A 22,023-nucleotide genomic window follows, 5' to 3' on the forward strand; every position below is an offset into this window, starting at 1 on the left:
TGTAATATAGGAGCACTGGCTTTCACCTGGAATTAGAGTAGTATACGTTCTCAGTAATTACCGGTATTTCAGTTGCGGGTATGATTTATTATTCTTGAGATTAAGAGTGAAGATTAGGTAAAGTAAAACAGCATCGGATGAGATGAGATAAGACAAGGTAACCAAAGATTAGAAAGTCAGGATGACATGACAAGATTAGATTGTGATCAAATATGACTAGATTGGACAGGACACGCAAGGTAAGACCACACAAAGCATGGCAAGACTGGACATGACTGAATATTAAGCCAATGTAAGAAAAATCGTGTTAATTACGATTACAAAAAAATACAAATAAAATTACAATGGAAAGCATAAATTACACTTTGCGTTGAAACATTATGACTGCCTTAAAGCTTTTCAAACTGGTCCTGAACTGCAGTCAGGGACAGAAAAACCTGTTTGCCCGGGTGTCATTTTGCAACGCTGGTCCGATGTCAATTGGCGAGCTATGCAGTGCAAGAGAAAGCTATGCTTACAGACCGCAAAGCCTGTCATAAAATCTTGATGGCCTCACATCTGTCCAAATGAATTCCTGAAATAAAATAGTCCAAGAACTGTTGTGCCTTTTGGGACACCCCGTGTATTCAAAAAGCCATACAACTAATTGACTCAGTTTGCAGGTGCCAGAAAGACATCTTTTCCCAAATGATCAGTTTGTGGCCAACAATGGCGTGTCAAGTATGACCCGCGTAATGACTGTGTGGAGGACAGCTTTTGTTTGCATTGTTCACAGTGATACCTTCTTTTGTGTATAATCACAACATCGACGAGACCCACCCATTGGTTCCCACACTGGAACTTGATATTCTGTCACAATTGTTATCATGTTACCCACTTTTGTCCCAAAACCTTCCATTATGATCTTTAGCTCAGTGAATACAGAACATTCGACCCCCCCAACCCCCCAGAACATTCGACCCCCCCTTCTAGCCGTTCACAAAGAATCACTTCCAAAAAGTCCCATGACCCCCCCCCCCCACACACACACCTCAGTGTTTTTTAATGTTAATACAAGTTATGAAGTATATAATTGCGATGTGTTTTAAACTCCCCTTGACCTTGCAATAGTTCATGTTACATACTTTTTCAATGTAGCATGTCTGATGGGCTTTGGGCCTTTGGAATCATTGACATTGTTTCCTTCTAGTGGTCACAGGTGGAAACGTCAACACAAAATATGAGCCGTCTCCATTTGTTTTCATCTTTTATTTGAAACAAAGTAAACAAACAAAATAAAACACAGACTTATTTTGTTGTTGTTGTTATTTAACATTAAAACTCGTAACGGGCTTACAGCACCGGGAATTCCCAACAGGTGCTGAAAGCTGTTTGGCTTTTATACTTATGTCACACCAGAGGGCGCTGTTTCAACACCATTGACCGCAAAAAGTCACCAATAGAGCAAACGTACGGTATTCAGAAAGTGCAACTACAATTTTATATTTAGTCATTTCTTTTTCTTTTCAGTGTAGTCCTAATACGACTTTGGACATTTACGTTACGTTTATTTACCCTTTTTGTAAAAAAAAAAGAAAAAACAATTTTGACGAAGTAAGTCACTTATAAAAAAAACAAAGTGCCAGAACTCTTATTGTAGTTTCAATCAGAAGTTCCCACACAAACACTTTTCAGCTTCTGACTTTTCCTTTGATCTTTTTTTTTCATCAAATGACACTCTAAAAAGGCTCATGCAAATTTATTCTGTCACATTTTTATTACTTAATCCTATTTAAATTTCTGTATGGGCCTAATACTCATTTAAACTCTAGGGCAGGACCAGGAAGACATTTGCTGCATTTATCTATTAATTATTTGCCTTTTAGCTAAATACAACAACTGCTGCAAGGACCAATCAACAGGTAACTGTGTTAAAGGAGACATATTATTCATTTTTATTTCACAATTAAAGAAGCTCTCGGGTGTCTTTAAAACATCTCTGACATTCTTCAGTCAAAATACACAAAGGATAAAGAATTACAGTACACTTAACATCAACTTGTCACACTCTGGTTGAAATCACTTGGTTGCCGTAGGGCGGTTATAATCTGCGCTAACACTGCATCTCGGTTTATCTTTTGACATTGCAGTACGGCTGTTGCTTGAAAACGAGCAATCTTTCGTCAACCCGGTGACTAAGTCATGGGTAGAGAAAGTTGGTGGATGGCACACACCAGGACACATTTTCATAAATACGCAGGAAAAAACATGTACTTTCCAGAAGTCCAATTTGTTTACAAGCCATGACAAAGTAAATTCTTCATAATATGTCCCCTTTAAATGAAAATAAATGCCATCTATAGGTTACATTCAATCAGTCGGTTTCTTGCCTATTATTATATTTTTGACATAAATGCACAACTTTTAGCCTCATCATTTGACAACACCGTGACGCGAAATACCGCCAACTAAACTCGTTTACTGAATTTTATATACCCGAGAGACGGCACATGCAGGTCGCTGCTCGCTGTAACTAAACGGACATCCTGAAAACTAACTACGAGTGGTGTCTGAGTCGAGCACAAAGGAAAAAGCCCTTAGCAACACGGACTACTGAAATCGTATAAAGTTGACAAGCGTGGTGTGTACACTCGTGTATTTGGGTGGATGAAAGGAGGGAGGGGGGGACTAGTGCATCTGCAAACATCGAGGAAGGGAGGGGCTGCTTTTTTTCTCTCTTTATTTTTTTTGAGGCGCTATTTTCAAAGGACGGAGCCAACGTGTGATGCTGCAGAAAGACCCCGAACGGGACGGGACGGAGGCGCTAGTGGAGGGCTGCAGAAGTTAAGGACAGGATATACATTATTTATGTATGGTGCTGGGCGGCTAAGACATATCCACTTCCCTTTCGATGCCGACATATTTGAGGGCGTCCGCTTGGCTGTATCTGCGGGAGGAAGCGAAAAGCCGCGGTTGGGATACAAAAATTGAGACAAACTGTCAGTTTACAACAAATTCAATGCTTTTGGACACCTTTTTAATTCCACTTGGAGCCAATTAAAGACCTCTCACCCATTCAAAGCCACCTCTCCGCATGAGAAGCAAGTGGCCTCACCTGTAGTCGAAGAAAAGCTCTTCCCCTTGCATGATGGACCGCTTGGCGAAGATCCCGATGCGGTGGTCTCCGTTCACCATCACCACTGTAAACGCCACGTCAGACCTTAAAACACGACTCTACTTTAATCTGCTTTTGACGTCTTATCTTTCTAAAATGGCTCTAAAAAGTCTACACACCTCCGTTCACGCGCAAGATTCATGTAATAACAAGTGACAGTATTACCTTTGGCGTAGCAGTTTGGATTGACCGAGTGATTGGCAAAGCGGATTTTGTTCCCTTTCCTTGTGGCATCAACGACAAAGTCTGCAGAGAGGAAGGCGTTAGAATGACGTCAACGGGGCAACTTGATGCCGCAAAAGCCCGACTAAATACTTGCCATTGTTCAGGTTGAAAAGGAAGCTGGACATGTATTTGTCGTAGATTCTGCCGCGTCGGTCCGCCTCCTCCTGCGAGATGAGCTGCAAAATGGAAACATGCGATTGTTAAACCTGACTGGAGTGACAGTTGGAAATATCACACTTGCGAGGGCCAGACAAACAAACAAGCAAAACAAAGCCACATTAAGCGCTATCAATTCTCATGCTAGAACTGATTTTTTTTTTTTAATTGCCTCAAGCTAAGCCCCACAAAGTTATTCATCTGTGGGGGTCGCTTCATTTATGGTCTAAGTGTATTATTTGATTGAAAATGCTGACATTTAACCCAGTAAAACAAACATTCTACTAATTCAAACTAAATCTTCCCATCGTCCACATGTGAAATAAAAACACACAGAAGACCTTTGCGTGTCACTTTGACTGAAACTTTCAACGTGGCACATTTTTTTCAATTTCACACCGTACGACATAGAAATAAAGAGCTGACGAACTCTCTTGAGTAGCGTCTCTAGAAAGCTGCATGAAACTTCCAACTTCCCAATTTTCTGCCATGCAGCCTCACGGGGAAGCTTACAAATTACCTCTCCGCAATACTCTGAGATGAACTCGTTCTTCTGCACAGGCTCTTTGATGAAGGTGCCCCATCCGGCGACATCCGATGGAGCCAACAGGAGGTGCTGTCAAAGAGTTATTAACACTGTCAGAAACAGGCATAACGCAAATATCCCCCGAAAGATTCGCTTTTTTATTGATCGTGTAGAGGAGAACTTACATTGGGTTTATTGCATCTGGCTGGTTTTACACAGCATGGTTCCAGTGACACAATTTGGATTTCTTTATGTGCAACATTAATGTGCCGATATAAACCGTCAATGTGACCTTGTCGTCACTGAACTACATCGATTGCTAATGTATAAACACTCATCTGCCCGAACAACACAAAGAAACCATATCACAGGTAGATACAGAAACAAGGAAAACACTTTTTTTTCTGAAAATATACATTTTCATCCACACCAGTGACTTTCATACTTATAATTTCTGCTTTAGTCTGTTTCTTCTATAATTACCAATAGCAACCAGAAAAATGTGCTATTTGATTTTTGGCAAAATAATATACTGCATTTACAAATATCACCAGTGAAACAATTTTACATTGAACAAACTCCACAAACGATTTGCATAATATTTAATAATAGTCGTAGTATTTAGTAGTGTGTGTCTGTTTCTACTTTTAAATTTAAATAATCTCCATTGTTTTTTTTCTCTCTTTTGTCACATTTTTTGTAGATTTAAGATGACAAATACTTTGATTAATCATAAGGTGCTTGTAAAGGTTGCATTTCCAGAGGTCTGCCATGTTCACAAGCATCAAGCATTGTTTTGATACGTGATGTAATACAAAAGAGATTCAAGGCTGCCCTCTGCTGGCCATAGTTAGTATATTTTCATTAGTTTTTCTTTTTGTTGTATAACTTTTTGGGATCAAAGCAGACTTTGAAAAAAAAAATTAGTTGACGCTAATTTATGTCAAATCCATACGTTTGGGTCCAAAGATCATAGAAAAAAATTTGTTCATAATTTTGTCCAGTATAGTTAAAACCCAGTGAGCAAAAGCGTCCTTCGTGCCGCCCGTACCTTTTTGAGGCCTCTCTGGATGCTGCAGTTCTTGCACGACACCACTTTGCTGTCCCAATGCTCGGCGGCACCACAAGTCATGCACAAGTCCGGGTCGCACTCCCTCACGGCCAAGTAGCAGGGACACTGCTTAGTGTTGCACTGGGTCTTACACCTGCAGCCCGGGAAGCGGTTCTGGCCTGCAATGCAGAACTGAGAGTGAGTGAGGAAGACCTCTAGTGGCAGATATGCCCAATGACAAGTTGGCAGAAGCGTAACGTTACAACAGCCTGTGGGTGGGAATGACCGAAAATGTCTGCCCGCCAGTCTCGGCCTGCGGGGAAAAGAAAACCGTCTGCTGTTTCACCATTCGGAGCTGGATTTAAATGTTCCATCTGCAACATTGTTTAGCCTTAGCTGTCAGAATCGTGCTGACGTTGGAGCTGATGTTGTAAATCAGGCACGGGGCCCATCACGTCTCTTTGATTCCCGTCCAGGCCCTTTCGAGCGCACACATTTGCAACTTCCTGTTTGGCCCGAGTACCCGTCTGCTGCGGGAAAAAAGGCGGCGTGAGGGTCCGGAGGAGGGAAGGAGTGCGGTAGACTGACTGAATCACAACACATGCACGCAAAATCAGCTCTTCTGCACTGTTTATCCACACTCACCATCTTGTTGCTGTGCTATTGCTTTAATGTGGAATAGGGAGGAATGCGGGCGGCAGTTCAATGTGTTTTTTTTTTTTTGTGCTGCAGAAGAAGGTAATTTATTCTTATGAATGCAGCTGTGTGTGAGCCGGAGGGCACTCTCTTTTCTGAATGCACTTTTACAATTGTGAAATCAAAAGGCATGCAAATATGAGATCATGTTTAAGAACAATCTGAGGGGAAAAAAGTCAATGAAAAAAAATCCTTTAAAAAAATGAAACAGTTTTAATCAACAGCCCCTGACTTTCTAATTTCTGTATTTTTATGGTCTAAAAATTTCGGGTTTATCCTCGCAGTGAAATTCTTTGGGGAGACCTTCTACAGGTTTTTGGAAACCTTTATGATGTGAACTTTGGGCCACACGGAAAAGGAAAATTTTATGAAGTAAAAAAAAAAGTGAGAAAATAATTGAAAAAAAATATTTAAAAATATATATTTTTAAAATGGTTTAAACGTGTGATTTTTTTTTATTCCGGGATTTGTTTAAGTGTTGTCTTTGTTAAAATTGAATTTAGACAGAAAATTAATGTCAAAACAAATTAAGAGAAAACAGAAGTCATTTTCAATAAGAGAATGTCAACATTCCGTTATTGGTGCGCGCCTGTCAATACCACCTGCTCATTCTCACACAAAACTTTTTCAAAGCATGAATCTTGTATTGTGTGCATGGGAACCAAAAAAATAAGCAACCCCCCAAAAGTAAAAGCGGTAACATAAAGAACTCACACTCATCCTCACACTGGCAAAACTTCTCGCAGAAATTCTGTGTGATGACACACGGGCAGGTGCTGTCGCAGGGGTGATCTGGGTGGTCACATGGCTGGTAGTTGTACACCTGATTGGATGAGTTATCTGGAATTGAAAGTGCAGATGCTGTAAGAAGAGCCTTCGGAAAAGAAGTGAATATAAATAGCCATGTCGTCATGTGTCAAACCTACCTTTCTTGAGCTGAATCTTTGCCCATAACCTGTGTTATAAAAAAAAACACAAGATGAAGGTACTTAAAAGCATTAAGAGTGTTTGTTGGGAAGCAAACAAAACCAAACTTAGTATTCTTTTGAGATGAGCAGACTTATTTTTAGCTCGCTGCCATTGTTTTGCCAGCTATATTTGGAGGATTCTAATCATAATTGGCACAATCATTTCTTGCGGATTTGGAATGAGGAGCAGAACAAACATAGTACATCAATGAGATACTACATTCTATTATACAGTATTATAATATTTGGAGGATTCTAATCATAATTGGCACAATCATTTCTTGCGGATTTGGAATGAGGTGCAGAACAAACATAGTACATCAATGAGATACTACATTCTATTATACAGTATTATATTATAAATGAGTAGCGCAGCGATCCAGTGGTTAGCGCGGGTTTTCTGCGGATACTCCAGGTTCCTCCCACATTCCAAAAACATGCATGGCAGGCTGATTGAATACTCTAAATTGTCCCTCAGTGTGCGTGAATGGTTGTTGGTCTCTGTATGCCTTGGGATTGGCTCTGGCAACCGGTTCAGGGTGTTCCCCGCCTACTGGCCAAAGACAGCTGGGATAGGCTCCAAGCATGCCGCGTGACCCTTGTGATGATAAAGCGGATCCGAAAATGGATGGATGGATATATTGTAACTGTGTTGATTTTTGTGTGTGGTGGTGGTGGGGGGAGGGGAGAGCACCAGATAAGTTCTTGTACTGAACCTTGACCTTATTAACTAAGCGCAACTCCACCGTGATTCTTCGCCGTTTGACTAAATGTTGCAGTGGCGCCCGAAAAGCCAGACGGAATGATGACACCAGTGAGTACAAAAATCCCCCCCCCCAGTAAATTTTTTTGACTTGCATAATTCGGTGCGTTATTCAGAGCTAATCGATCCTGTCAGCGATGAATCACAAATGAGAGCGGCAGCTTGCCTGTGCTTCCTTTTCTTCTTCTGTGGCAAGATGCCTCCGTCCTCCAGAGGGACGCGGTGGATGAGCGCCTCCTTCACTGCAAACGCGTACACCTGGGAAACATCAAAACCGACACAAGATGTGCAAACGCTGGCGTCCGAGCTGTTCAATGTTCAATCAGTGCAGTCGCAGCCGTTATGCAACGATCCGGGAAGTCCGCTGCCGACTGGCTTTTCGGCCCACGTTTGGCCTCCGCTTGCGGACACGCGCTTGGTTGTTACCGAGTAACAGGAAGAATGTTCTCCGCCGCCGTTTGCGACCTTTCCGTCATGTAACCATGACTAAGTCACGTGTCCACTTGGGTCGCTGACTAAGTGCTCGCTCATTGCCTTGGCAACCACTAGCGCGGCCATACTGTCAAAGCTTGCACTGCAACAGTCCCCTTAGCCCTCTCCACACTTAACTTTGAAAACTTAAGGTGTGCAATACGGTCTTCTGACATTTGAAGTAATAAAAGCACTTCAGCTTCTCAAAACACACGTTTTGAGCACGTAAATGTGGTGGAAGTTCATGAGAACCGATGAAATAACAAACAACATTCCCGTAAACGAAAAAAAAAAACCCCAAACCAAACTGAAATGTGTTTGTGAACAAAATAATTGACACTAGAGTTTACGTCTGGAAAACAAAACTGTGATCACAGAGAAAATATCCTCAGTTTTTGTCTTTTGTCAATTAATTTCATACGGGAACTCGTAGCATTGACTTGAAACATATTTATTTTGGTGTTAATGTACGGCTGTGCGGAAGAAGTTAATAGAAATCTCACTTAGTTATTGTGACCTTTTAATTTTTTTATCTCGCACTCCATATATTAAAAAAACAAAAAAAAAGTCAACTACAAAAAAGCAATAAAAAAATGAACAAAAACTTTTTAAAAAAGTTTTAAAAATAGATTAGAAATATATGACCTTTAGAAACCAATGAACAGAACAATTATAATGCCGACGGGAACACAAACACATGTTTTCGTAACATGGCAAGTACGTGATTTAAAACTAACAGAGACTCTGCTCTGAACCTGAATTTGCACTCAATCTGAATGTTAAGTAATTGCGCAAATATTACAAAATCGCCTCGCTTGACCAGGATATTCATTCACCTCCGCACAAAGTCGTAAAATGTCGTACGTCTGAACCATCATCAACAGACGACCCCCGGCATTGTCTTCCAGACGGTAACAAAGTGTCCAGTGACCTAAGTTACAGTTAACCCAGCTTAGTGCCCAGCGTTTCACCTCCTTGCAGTTTTTGGTGCCGATGAGGCGTGCGATGGAGCAGAAGTTGTTGAAGTAGGTGCCGTGCAGCACACGGAAGAGCGACTCCTCCGCGCCGCTCCACTCGGCCGCGCAGCTCGCCGGCTGCTCCGCTTCGTCGTCGACCGGACGCAGCTTGGTCGGGGTCTGGCAGCGCGAATTCCCCTCTGTAATACACGCGCGCACACACACGTTACCATCACAGAAGAACAAAAGCAGAAATCCTTTATAACTAATGCAAAGCAGAGATTCAACGGCCAAAAAAAACACAAAAAAACCCCACATTTTTTTAAAGTCTGTGTTTCGGCTCGCAGCAGGTGGCTTTAGTGTGAATCAATTTCTACCGCTTGTCCTCACCTACAGACATGAATGTGTTGTAGCCTATCCCAGCTGACTTTGAGAGAGGCATGGTGCACCCTGGACTGGTCGCTATCCAATCTCAGGGCACAAATAGACAAACATCCCATCCATACATTTTGAACAGAGTTTATCCTGAACGGGGTCGTGGGGGGGATTGGGGGGGGGGGGTTGCTGAAGCCTATCCCAGCTGACTTCGGGCGGAAGGCAGACTATACCCTGAACTGGTCGCAAGTCAGTTACAGGGCACATATAGAGACAAACCATTCACACCCACATCCACAGCGTCACTGAGTGGGAACCGATCGCACGCCACCCGCACGCAAGTCAGGCGAGTGTACCACTACACCATCAGTGACTTAGAGACAAAAAACCATCAGCGACTTAGAGACACAAAAAAAACATTTACACTTACTGTGGACAGTTTATAGTGTAAGTGAAGCATGTTTAATGCACATCTCACACAGAGATTTGAACCCAGATCTCGCGACCGTGAGGCAGACATGCCAGCCACTACCACTGTGGCAAATGCATCTGAAAAATTTGCTAAGCTACATGCCTTCACTCAACTGCAGAAACGACGAGGAATATAGTTGATGTGGATAGCTACATCAGCATTAAACCAGCAGTGGAAATGATCCATGTGAACCATACCTGGGGGGGGCGGGGGGGCTAAAGATCTTGTTTTCTCGAGCTGGTCCCTAAGCGTCATCTAATTGTTCTAGAGGTTAAATCACGCAGCGATTAAATGAATGACTTCCGACTTTCAGAGCGGAGGCCACTACTTGATGAAGTCCACACAAAGGTAGCGCAAATGTGCCAAATTGCTGCTTTGCTACGAGTTCTTTAAGTTGTGCACACACACCGACGCACGCGCGACCATTGACTTTGTAGCCGATGTTCACGCACTCGCACCTCGAGGCTGCTACGTGTTACTTGGCAACAAGCTGAATGCAACATAGCTGGACCCGTGTGCACCGTCGCCGAGTATCTTTATGAAATCTGCTCGCCAATCTGTTTCTTTTCAACACACACGCTCACCCAAAATGTGTTAGCGTCTACTGCGGCGCACGTGACTTCCAGAATGCGAGGCCTCCGGTGAGGAGAGCTTGATGAAGGTGGGGGTGACTTATTTGCCTCGCACCGTTCTCCGCATGAAGATGTCAATAGGAATGAAAGTGGACGAGTGGAAGGAAGTGTTTACGTTGGGGCCGAGGCTTGCCAAACTCTTGATTTTGCTTGGCGAGAGCTTGAAGGACGATCTGACTCGGAGGCTGTCATCCGCTGCCAAACGTCACTCTTCGAAAAAGAGCTGCAGTCGGCCAGGGAGGGAGGAAGAGGGGGAGGGAGGAGGGGGAGGTTTTGAGTGGGAAAGGTGGGGGGCGGGGGGGTTATGGTAAATGATGCTCCTCTCAAGAGTCATGCGCTGACTCACACGGCTATTAAAATAACTGGGTCTGCACCTGGCAAACAGCCTCGAGTGGACTGACGGGACAAAAAGGATGACCTAGAGTAACCTCACCCGGGGGGGTTGCATCTTTTTTTTTTTTAAATCAGCAGGATTCTTGCTCTGACGGCGCAACTATTCTTGACTGAATTAGATTTGAATTTCACATACCTATGCGGTTCTCGCTTGACGTGCGTACGGCAAAGGGGGGGGGGGGTTTGATGATGACCCAACTAAATCTGCCTGGGCTCTCTGAAATATCACTCAAAATCAAAACGCTTCAAAACAATCGGGTTCTCGCATTCGCATCGATACCTGAGGAGGATGTCGTTTCATGGTCGCTTTCTCCCTCTTTGCTCTCCTCTGCAAACCCCGACGGTCCGGGGCAACTTGCGCTGGCGGGACGCTGCTGCAGCGGATGCCTGCGCCTCTTGCGAAACCTCTGCGAGCGCAACATGTTCTGATCCACAAACTCTTTCGCCCCTTTCTTCACCCGGAGTGGAGAAACGCAGACAAGGAAGAGAATTTGGCGATATGGCGTCGCAAGGGAGGAAAAAAAACCCCAAAACAAATTGCTAACAAACAACGGGCACCTGCAACAAGAAACAGTCGGCGCCGCACGGATCCGTCTCCATTCGGATCTCTTTGCTCTTCCTCTTGTACACGTTGGGTGTTGCGTGGAAAGCTGGATAAACAAGCGCACTGTTAGCACATGCAGACTATTAATAATGAAGACAGGTGAAAATTGTGAGAATAAACACTTAAAACTGAATAATGCTAGCAAATTATAACCTTTATATATCAATCTATCTATAGCTCTCTATCTATATAGCTAGCTATCATAGCTAGCTATGATAGCTAACTATCATAGCTAGCTATGATAGCTAGCTTTTGTTAGCATAACACTATATATACAGTATATATATGTTGACCTGACCACTCTTAAAACTGCAGGGTCAAAAGTACCTCAAGTTGGGTGGAATAGCTAACCCAGGCATTGTCTGGGCCCAAAAGCAGCCCAGCCAATGCTGGGCTATTTTTATTTTTTTTTTTGAATAGCTTACGGTGGAGGAAGCAGTCGTATTTGAAGCATCGCCGGCAGAAAAGCGTATGGAAGGAGTGCAACGACTGCTCTCGCTGCACTGACTTTGCAAAGGGTCCATCCAGGTTGGGGGTGCAGAGTGGGGGCAACTTGACCAAGCTCGGGGGTTCCAGGAGGTCCTTGTACCTAAACACCCCGCCAGCCCAACAAAAAAAAAGAAAAAAAAGAAAAAAAATAGGTGAGAGGAGGGAGAACCTTTCAAGTCCATTTCAGCCTCTTTGTTTTGTCGTCAAGCTCTTTCAGATTGCTACAAATGCTCTTTTGAGGACCCTGATGCGGGCGGGGGCATCATGATTACCTCCCTTCCCCAAATGTTTGCCTCTTCACGGCCGAACGCTAAGCAACGGCCCTATTCAGTATGGCGTCAACAAGATGGCTCTTTATTTCCCCGCTTACTTTTCCTTCAGCTCCTCCGTGGTGCCCTTGTATGGGAACATGGAGGCAATGGCGGTGAAGATCTTGTCGCTGGGGATCTTCTTGCTGCTGGACGGGTCCCGCACTGTGTGGAACAGACGCCGCACAGAACACGACTTGTCAGTGATTCGGGCATTTTTTTTTTTAACTTGTTTTCAAATCGGTGAATAATCTTTTTTTTTTTTTTTTCCTTAGTCGTGATTTCATTATCAATCAAAAAGAATCCCCTCAAGATCCATCGAATTCATTCTACTTTGTACGACGGTTCTTTTTAGGTTGCGTACTTGCAGCCGTGTCAGAACAGTGTCAATAGAACGGAAATTTTCTTGAAACAGAAACCAAGCAAGGGGACACGTCGTCCGCATGTAAACAACACCGGTCCAGGGGTGGCGCTGACAGTGGCATGGTGACCGGACAAACAGTTGCGGCCTTGTCGTATCCTCTCTCGTCCTCACACGAGCGGGACAAAGTCTCATGTAACTCACAACGTGCCCTCACCCTCTACAGCGCTCCTCCTCTTCCTGCGGATGAACGGCGCTTTGGTCTCCTCAGCGCCCTCGGTCGAGCTTCGTCTGATCGCTCGCTCGGTTTCCTTCTTTTCAGTCGGCGCCGCTGTCGCTGCTTCCTCCTCGTCCTCCTCCTCGTGGTCAGAGTACTGGTTCAAGGCCTCCACCAGCTCCTTAAAGATTTCGTCGCTGATGAAGCCTCCCTCTGGAAGGCGACGTCGCAATGAGCGGAGCAGATGTGAAGCAATGGTAGCTTTAAGAAAAACAAATTTTAAAAAAAACGCACCTCTGTCGCCATGGACGCCGTCGTAGTTGTCAATCAATTCCTCCAGGAAGGCCTCATCCTGCTCCAATACCTCGTCGCCCATGTAGGGAATGTTGTGTAGGAATGTCTCATCCTCCACCTATCACAAATCAAACTTTAATAAGAAGTATCCATTTAATGTAAAAGGGATGGAACTATTTTTAGGAGGAGGCATCACACGACACACTTCAGAAAATATAAAAGCCTCCGCAAGTCTCACTTCATGAGGTACATCTGCTCAACCGAGTAATATTGCAACTGAAAGGGTTTTTCATGGCCTGTATATTTTGACGATAGGCGGCATTCGAGGCCACCGGTGTTGCTAATGTTTTGGCCCAGCGAGTGGGGCCGTGTTTGCGTGTTGTCGTTCACCATGAAGTTGTGCTGCAAAGGCGACCAGGAGTACATGAAGGGGATTCCTGTCACTGTCGACAAAGGCCGCATGGCCACGGCCTGAACTTTGAACCCCGGGAAGCCGGACTCCACCGTGCACATCTGGAAGAGGAAATGTGTGTATTTTCAAATGGACAAATACTTACCAGCCCGTCTTCGAGTTTGACATCTTTTCTTACCTTCTTAGTCGCCGCAGGGCCGTCTGAGCTCGACAACGGCACCGACTGGATCCTCAGATGGGACCATTCCCCATTCAGGATGCGGGTCTGCTTCTCAATCTTGACCCGGTTGGACACAAACACGGCCTGGAGACACAAGGCGGAGCCAAAAGCGACATTAAAAACACGTGGGGCGCAGGAAGGAATGTCGCTTTTTAACAAGCGGGACCCTGACCCACCTTGACCTCCTCTGCTTTCTTAAGGCGCTTCAGCTGACGAAGGCGCATGTACTCGGACCTGACCCGCCGACGCCACTCCAGTAGGGTGTGGGCGGGGCCGAGGTATAACGGCGGCTGAGGTTTCGGGGCGGGTGGGGCAACGACGGCCGGGGCTGAAGCTTCAGCGGTGCTTACCTCCATTACTCTTGAATTAAAAGAAAAGAGACGTGCCTTTCTGAATGAACAGTTGTCATAATTCTAGGCACTCCTTAACTTTTTTCTCCATGTTGTCATGTATGGTTTTGTGTATGTAAAATCTTGTTTTTATATTCATCAACATTTTTTTTCAATGGGATGGTGTGAAATATGGTCTAAAATTAAGGGTTTTTTTTTCTCAGAACTGTGATGTCTTCGAGATCCTGCAGAAAGCGGCATGGCATCACTTCTGATTTGAGATCAGCATACAGGTATCGCTTTTGAGTTAGTTTTCTCCACTTTTAGGGGTGTTTGAAACCAGTGTTCTTGGTGAAGCCAACCCATGTTCACCTGCCGTTTACTAAAGAATGGAAAAAGCTAGAAGGAAAACTTACGTTTGGTATGCTTGGCGCTTCTATTTTTCACAATATTCTGTGAGTCTTGACAAATATGTAAAAATACTGTAAAATGGCTGGCAATATGGGGAAATTTGAAAAATCTGGCAGGGAATCAGTTAATACCTGACAGACACTACTACAAACGACAACGTTGTTACATTGATCACTGAACTGACAGCGTTCGTCGAAAGACAAAATGATTGCAATCTCAACAACAACTGTACTTTAATGTCGTCGGGAAACAGCGGCCCCTTGTGATGGCAAAACAAACGCGTCACTGGGGTAAAATAAGCCTCATGGCCATTTAAAAGGGTGCGAACGGTTTAAAAGTCTCTTCGTCGTCGTCTGCTCTCTCACCAAATAGCGCGCCAGGGCTGGCAAACGTTGGCTCGTTGCGCGCACGGCCTGAACACGGCACTGACACGCACGGTGGTCGCGAGTGGGCGTGCCTCGGTCAGGAGAAAAGTGCGTTGCGCTGCGTGCGTTGCTTGTCTTTTTTTTTATGAGCCTTGCCTCTAAAGTTGCGTGCGCGCAGAACATGCGTGAAAAACGAGCTGCGCAACATCCAACTGCGTCACACACACACACGCGCGCGCGTGGACTCCCCCCAGCCACCGCTCACCAACATATCATCCACCACCATCGTACCAGTCGACACATACCTTCAAATCCACGCGTGTTCGTCAAGTGTGGAAGCTCGAGGGATGATCCCGCGTGGATTGGGAGCGCCCGGGTCCCTGTTTATGGTCGTGACGCAGATTCGGTGTCTGCATGACGACGGCTGGATGTCCGAGCAGTTCCTCGGCGGCGGCTGTGCGGGGCCATGCTGCTGCTGCTGTGGGCTAACCTTGTTGTCGTGGGGTTGGGGGGGTGTGGAGTTGGGGAATAGGGGGAGGTGGGCGTCCACGGAGCTGCGCACTTGGCAGAGCGGCAGCGGCGTCAGTAGCAGCAGCAGCAGCGGTGACGTATCCTTGGGTCAGGGGAGGAGGATTTATGTCTAAATTGTTTTGCGCCGTCTGGGAAAGGGAGGAAGTGCCGTGCTGAGGCAGCCAGCTTCCCCATCTAAATAACGTCAACTACAAGTCGTAGATAGCCGTTCGGCAGAAAATAAATAACCACATTTCAAAGTCACAAATGCATATTCCTTGCTGTGAAGCGGGCTATAAAGACTAACTGAATGTATGATTCCAAGTAATCGATCAGAAAAGTTGGAAGCGATCAAGAAGCTGGTTTTCGCAGTCGTCAAAACACTCCAATTGTCATTCTACGCTCTTCCTGTAGAGGGCGAGCGAGACAATTTCCCCAGTGGAGTCAATGAGGAAGATCCTCTTCAGCCAATGGTGCCTTCAGGGACATCACGTAGAATCTCAAAACCAGTTCAATGTCTAAATTGCCCTTTGATGTTGTGTTACATCCACAAATCCAGGTAAAGGCTGTTGGCTCGTGGAATGTACCACCATTGCGGGTAAACGCCAAACGCTTTCGTCCATAACAGAGTAAATATGAAATACCGAAAACATTTAAACAAAATCCTACATTTCTTCAATAATATAAATGTCGTGACACAAAAATTACTTAAAGAACAACCAACATGAGTATTTACATAAATGCCTACACTAAACACCCCTCTAACTATGCCCACATGAGGATGCCCTCGTGGAACTTATAAAATGTAACCTTATTGTGTGGGGTTTCTTTTGCCCAAAACCAAACACATGAGAGGAGGGTTATTTAAGATAAATAACATCTGTATTCGTCATAATCAGCTAAATGTTTGTGTCGTCACCAGTGTCGGCACTGACTCAGTAATGCTTAAAAAATCACGTTGTATTTTGACTCCAAAAGCACATTTTGTCAACAAAGCATGAACGCTACATTTTGCCTCCTTCAATATTTTTTATGCATCAAACGTCATTTTTTAAAATTGAATTATTTCAAAATTCAAAGACGGTATGATTCGTGGTTATGGCAATTCAGCACCACTTGTTAATCTATCATATCAGTTTATAGCAATAAACGTTCATTGGTATGAATGAATGAATGGTACTTTGCATGAAAGCCCTAATGTCAATTTAGTTCTAGTTTTGGATGTCACACAAGAGGGCGCCGTTGAACCTCATTTAAATGCTCCAGTGTGCCAACCATGCCCGTCCATCTACAACGGGTCCATTGTCACACTAAGCTACCATAAGACTTGCCTGTTGTCGTTCGGCCGTTCATGCATCCCTGCTTACCAATTACACAGTGGGAAATTGAAGTCGGCATGTACGTTGTGTTGATAGTGAACTGTCAAACAAAAGTAAACACCCACAGGGAAATAGGCTGTCAAGCATTGAGGCTTTATCAAGAGGAAGTTTTGATTGTGCTTAATGTCAACTGCGCATGTTGCTGTTGGCACCTGCTGTTGGGAATCTAAAACATGTTTGTGCAACGGCCAAGAGAGACGGCGAGAATAATGTGGAGAATAATGTACATTTGAAAGATGGCAGGCTAAAGTGATGCACGTTGAATGCATCAGTCATGATGCTTCCCTACTTTAGGGAAAATCCGTCTCCTTTCATGCAACACGATGCGGGCTATACAGGTGCTCGTCAAAAAAATTTGATAATCATGAAAAAGTTGATTTATTTCAATAATACTATTCAAAAAGTGAAAATGTGTTTAATGCATACATTCATTCCACACAGACTGAAAACAAACAACAACAAAAAAACGCTCTCAGAAATTTTTCAAAATAGTATGTGAGACATGGGTTTCAGCTCTCACATTCCTTTTGTCAAGCCACAACAAACACCGTCAGTAGGTTATGGATTAAGTTCAACACAAAGACGAGATACCACACTGGATTTGTATCCATGATATACAAAAAAAAAAGATTGTGTTCCATATATGAGGTTCCACTGTACTCCGAAAAAAAAACCTGTCAGAGCCGTTGTTATGACACGGTCAGACCAAATGATGGAGCGGCTCTCTCTCCCTGCTCGTTGAACTGGAGGGGGCGGGATGGGAACCAGGGATGGCGCTTCATCAGTAGCAGCGTCTACCTTATCACAGCCGCTCTGTCCTTTTCGGCAGGAAAAACGCCCATCCTAGGAAACGTGGGCTTCCTGTTGTTTTATGGAGAACTTCCTGTTAAAGAAAAAAGGGGGGAAAAAGTTTGGATATGTAACCCCCACTGGGAGAAGGACAGAGCACTGTTGGGCAACATGACATGCAGCAGGTTTCACCTCGTTTTTGCAATCTGCTTTCTTCTATGCGGTAAGTGAAGCTTTCTCTACATGTCTTGTTTTGTATACAGTAAGCCTTGAAGTGCTCACCTCTGAGTAGCAATTCCCAGGAGCATTCCTGTCCTGATTTTAAATACCCCTTTTCATTGAATATGTATGTATGTATTTCAATTTTTTTTCATTGGTGTCATGTGAGGTAAGTGTTGTTTATAAGGCTGGGTTGGTTGTGAAATCCTGATACAGATGTTTAAAATAACAGTTTTGCGTCACAGTTACTGATGTTTTTTTTTGTTACCCCCACCCCCCACCTTTTGAAAGCACAGTAAAGCAGATACAGTTCCATTTATTTCCTTATCGGGCTATTTATTTCTTCCTTTCAAACAGCTTCGCATACACCAGTGAGTTGCCTGGTGGATGAAAAGTTGTCTGTGCCGTCAGCCACCACAGTCGGTAAGAACATTGTCATTGTTATTCACGAGAATGAGAACATCCCAAAAGCCTATAGCATCGCTCTCCCAAAAAAAAGCAGGGTATTTTCTTATAAATTGTCAAAAGTATTTTGGAACATGTTTTTTGTGGAACCCCACTCACCAATCAGTCATTTGAACAAACAGTCTTTGGCAGAGGAAAAGTGACCTAGCACATAGTACGCGAGATGCATTTAAAAAAAATATTGCTGACATATTTTCTTTACAGTCTATCAACCGACAGAGAGGATGAACACCGTCGCAAGTAAGTGTTTAATTCAAAATTGCATAACAACACCCACTCCCACACACTTCATAACATGTTGGGTGTTTTGATTGACTGTGTGTGTCTACTCCGGTGGGGAATATTTGGCATCATATTCCTAAACTCAAAAGAGCTGAGCGATCTGGGAGATGATGATCTCCGCCAAGATCTGTGTGCGTGTGTGAGTGTGTGCGTGTGTTTGTTCACTCCAGTCCAACACAAACTCACGGTGAGGTCTGATCAGCCCAAGCCCCGGTGAAAGGTTAACCGAAACCATGTCCCACCTAGTGAAACTTCCTGATTTCTTTGTTGTTGTTTTTTTTTCTATCATTGGGCCCCCCATACGCGATTGACGCAGTGTTGTGAAACCGGTGCGTGTTTGCAAGTGAGCGAGTGCCCCTTCGCTGTTCCTCATCATATGACCACCACCCTGCCAACTCCCCCAAGTTGTAGCTCCTCCTCTGCAGAAAAGGAGAAAAGACACTTCCTGATGTCATTACTAACTGAAAAAGCGCCTTGGCTAGCAGATGTCAAGAGAGGCCCTGTGACCTGATTCAGTGACATGTAACATAACATGAAAAGTCTAGGCCTGCTTTGTTTTCACAGCCGTCATTTTGAAAACGAGTTCAGGGTGGCCAGAAAATACCAAACCAAGAAGCCTTTGTTGCGGTGTAGTGCTCTGGTCAAGGAAGTAGTAAATACAGGAATATATCTTCTACAGGAGTGTAGCACGTGGGTCAAGTAAAAATACATCTTTTTTAAAGTTGCAGATACAGGAATTTACTTAACTCCTTCACCGCCATAGACGAGTATACATTTACATATTTTTGTCAATGGGGAAGGGTGATGGAATTTACTGTTCCATTGTAAATTTCAAGCTTGGAAACAACTTTACTGATGCAGACCCACCAGTAGATGGCAATGATGGTTCATCTTTGTGAGGCCACTAGAAGCGAAAGCTGCATTCTGTCGAATCTACCTTTGTTCGGATGACAAAATAATGGAAAAGACTGAATCCCTTTTTTCCAGATGAAAGGAGAGTGTCTATTATCTCATTTGTTCTTTTTTTGTAAATAAAATCATTGGACACAACATCCTTTGGGTTTTGGAAAAAGTCCAAATGCTCTGAAATGGCTGGCAATGAATGTGCGGGTACTGGAATTTACTTTTAACAGATGGGTGGTGCATAAGTCTTGGAAGAAAATGTTACATTTTGCTGAGGATCTGGAGCAAGCCAGTGCCCACCTCTCGGAAGAACCTGGTGCTGGTTCGCAGGGCATTCAGTAACTTGTGATCAGAGCAGCGCAATGAATACTGTAGTGTACAAACACATTTCGTCTGGCAATGTAATGAAGAAGAGACTGAAGAAATTGACGGAACGGGTCAAGCAAGGATCTCGATCAACTTTACTTTTGAACTTTAGATTTGCTTTGGCGTCCTACATGGACCAGAACTTAGCCCATGAGTGATATAACTCTAACGTTGGTCTCACAGCTTTTTGCAGAAGATTGGATTGAGAACAGTCATTAGCCGGTTATCATACTCCAGCAAAAGCCTAGAAGCAGCTCAAACTCGTCTGCTTGACTCGCACATGTTAGTTTGTCTTTTATTTGGCCCCATTGAAGCCAAATATCAATCTGTGCTGCTTGAACAGTCGTTATTCCCATCTAGACTCTGAGAACCTCAAAATGTTTGCTTATGTTTCCTATTTGGGAGAGCTGCCCCCCCCCCCCCCCCAAAAAAAAGGCAAATAAATCACATGCTGTGAGGCTGGCCAGGCCTTCCACTGTGAGAAACTGAGACTAAAAAGCAGAACAAGAGTTTGGGAGTAAAGGGTTTTCAGATGTGAGTCCAGCCCAGTTCGCTTTGGGTGTGCGCTCTTCATTTTTATTTGGGGGAGAATGGAGAGGACAATCTCTGTTGCCTCCACCCCCTCCAGAAGGCAGGACTGTCCCGGGAAAGCGCCAGTCGGAGACGGGAAGAGCTGCCGGTGAGGCACAGGGGCCGTGGGGCTGATCTGACGGGAACATCTGGCGAGGCGGGCAGGGTAGCTCTCTGTCGGACATCTGGTGGTGAGGGTTTTTACTCTGCGTCGCTCTCATCCCGACGACGCTTCCTGTTATGCCTCGCTGTGCCTCAACGTCTTCGTGCAGGGCCATCCGTGCGGGAGGAGTCAACCTGATTCATTTATTCTGACATGAAGGGAGCGCTTGGGTTGATTGTGGTGTTCGTCTCCTTTCTCTCTGGTGAGTGTGTGTGTGTGGGAGGGGGGGGGGGTGCGCTCACTTCCCTTTTTCCAGATGCAGTTATCTCCCTTGTAGAACACATGAAGCCGAATTCATGGACATGTTGCAAATTTCTAATCTCAACTGTCTCCCTTCCAGATGCCACCTTTGGAGACAGCCCCTCACCAAGCGGTATGTGGAACAATCTTACACATCATTTCATTACACCTGCACAATCTAATAACAGCCCGTTCAAATTACAACAAGGGTTAAGAACCGAGTACGAGTGGATACGCACAATTTGAAAGCACCAATATAAGACTCTTAAAAGTGATCCGATACGATGACACCAACACTACTTTCCCAGCTTGGCATATTTCTTTTGATCAAGGTATTGGAGCATTGTTAGCTGTATGACGCTATTTTCGGGTAAATGCTGAGGACGGCACTACTGCGATCATGCCAGTAGCTTTAACAACACAGTGGTAGATTAAGCCCCTTAGTTTTGAAAAGTTTCAAGCTTTTAATTTTTATTGACAATAATTTTGTTCTGTACTGGGCATTTTTAGCTTATGAAATATATAAAACAATACATTTGTACTCTGTTTTTTTAGGCCTTGACAAAAGTACTTTTAACTTGCAGTAGGCTCTAATAGTCTGTTCAATGCGACATCAATTACTACTTTCTTACTAGCCAGGGCTTTGACGCCATTTTGTGGCATCATGGAGCATGTGAGAAAGACAACAAAAAAACGATTGTAGGCCTGTTTTTCAGCAAACGGCGGAGTATAAGTTCCCCCCCAAAAATTGTGAATAGGTAATACGTGAATAAACTTGTCTATTAAATGGTACCGGTGTACCTAATATAATGTACACGATTTGATTGTTCATTTCCAACCTCTTCCCTGCAGACTGTGGAACAAGCAATGTCAGTTGTATGAACCTCCACTCTTTCTGCTATACTTTCTACCCGGGAGCCACGATGGACTGCCTGTTCGAGCTCCTGAGCCACATGTGCCTGTGCAACTTCAACGTGGCCATGGCGGCCATGAACGCCACTGACTGGTGCGCTTGGGGCAACGTCAGCGGGTAAGCAGACATTGACCGCCCGAGTGTTATTCAACCCTTTCTGGGATGGCGGTTACTACAGCGGACGGCTTATCAGGTTCTCAGGTTATCATAGCGTTACTTTGGTGTACGAGTTTAATTGGTTCCCTGATTACGTTTGCGACTCTTGTGTACGAATTAAATTTTGCCCGTTGAAATTCATTTCAATGCCAAAAGTCAACTTGAAAACGCCACCATTTTTTTGTGATGTCCTTTTAATAGCTGTATTGTTTGTTGTATT

At 44.2% G+C, this 22,023-nt stretch overlaps 2 protein-coding genes across 8 annotated transcripts in view; one reads left to right on the top strand and one right to left on the bottom strand.

Annotated features, from left to right (window-relative positions):
* ramp2 (receptor (G protein-coupled) activity modifying protein 2) overlaps positions 1-22,023 on the top strand; it is a 33,044-nt gene that overhangs the window by 9,404 nt on the left and 1,617 nt on the right. The window contains exons 2-7 of one of the 3 annotated variants that reach the window (XM_052048430.1): positions 14,297-14,365; positions 17,567-17,749; positions 18,103-18,168; positions 18,415-18,450; positions 20,835-20,867; positions 21,587-21,764. In XM_052048430.1, the coding sequence (XP_051904390.1) occupies positions 17,698-17,749; positions 18,103-18,168; positions 18,415-18,450; positions 20,835-20,867; positions 21,587-21,764 (365 nt within the window). In that variant the 5' untranslated portion in view covers positions 14,297-14,365; positions 17,567-17,697. The other 2 variants (XM_052048429.1, XM_052048431.1) reach the window with 2 other exon arrangements.
* ezh1 (enhancer of zeste 1 polycomb repressive complex 2 subunit) lies at positions 1,236-15,775 on the bottom strand. 5 transcript variants are annotated; one of them, XM_052048409.1, is made up of 21 exons: positions 15,154-15,774; positions 13,920-14,103; positions 13,702-13,827; positions 13,502-13,624; positions 13,112-13,229; positions 12,818-13,030; positions 12,302-12,404; positions 11,868-12,031; positions 11,397-11,488; positions 11,119-11,290; positions 10,975-11,055; positions 8,982-9,166; positions 7,706-7,797; positions 6,735-6,763; positions 6,523-6,648; positions 5,113-5,291; positions 4,056-4,151; positions 3,474-3,555; positions 3,320-3,400; positions 3,095-3,179; positions 1,236-2,926 (listed from the first exon to the last, which is right to left on the bottom strand). In XM_052048409.1, exons 2-21 carry the CDS (start codon positions 14,097-14,099, stop codon positions 2,866-2,868), a joined length of 2,388 nt encoding a protein of 795 aa, XP_051904369.1. In that variant the 5' UTR covers positions 14,100-14,103; positions 15,154-15,774; the 3' UTR covers positions 1,236-2,865. The 5 variants fall into 5 exon arrangements, 4 of the variants coding, with proteins under 4 accessions (XP_051904369.1, XP_051904370.1, XP_051904371.1 ...); XM_052048410.1 differs by having other exon boundaries at positions 3,052-3,179; XR_007959353.1 differs by having other exon boundaries at positions 2,798-2,926; positions 3,095-3,199; positions 15,154-15,775.

Source organism: Hippocampus zosterae, chromosome 17 (genome assembly GCF_025434085.1).
Source record: "Hippocampus zosterae strain Florida chromosome 17, ASM2543408v3, whole genome shotgun sequence".
Taxonomy (NCBI): domain Eukaryota; kingdom Metazoa; phylum Chordata; class Actinopteri; order Syngnathiformes; family Syngnathidae; genus Hippocampus; species Hippocampus zosterae.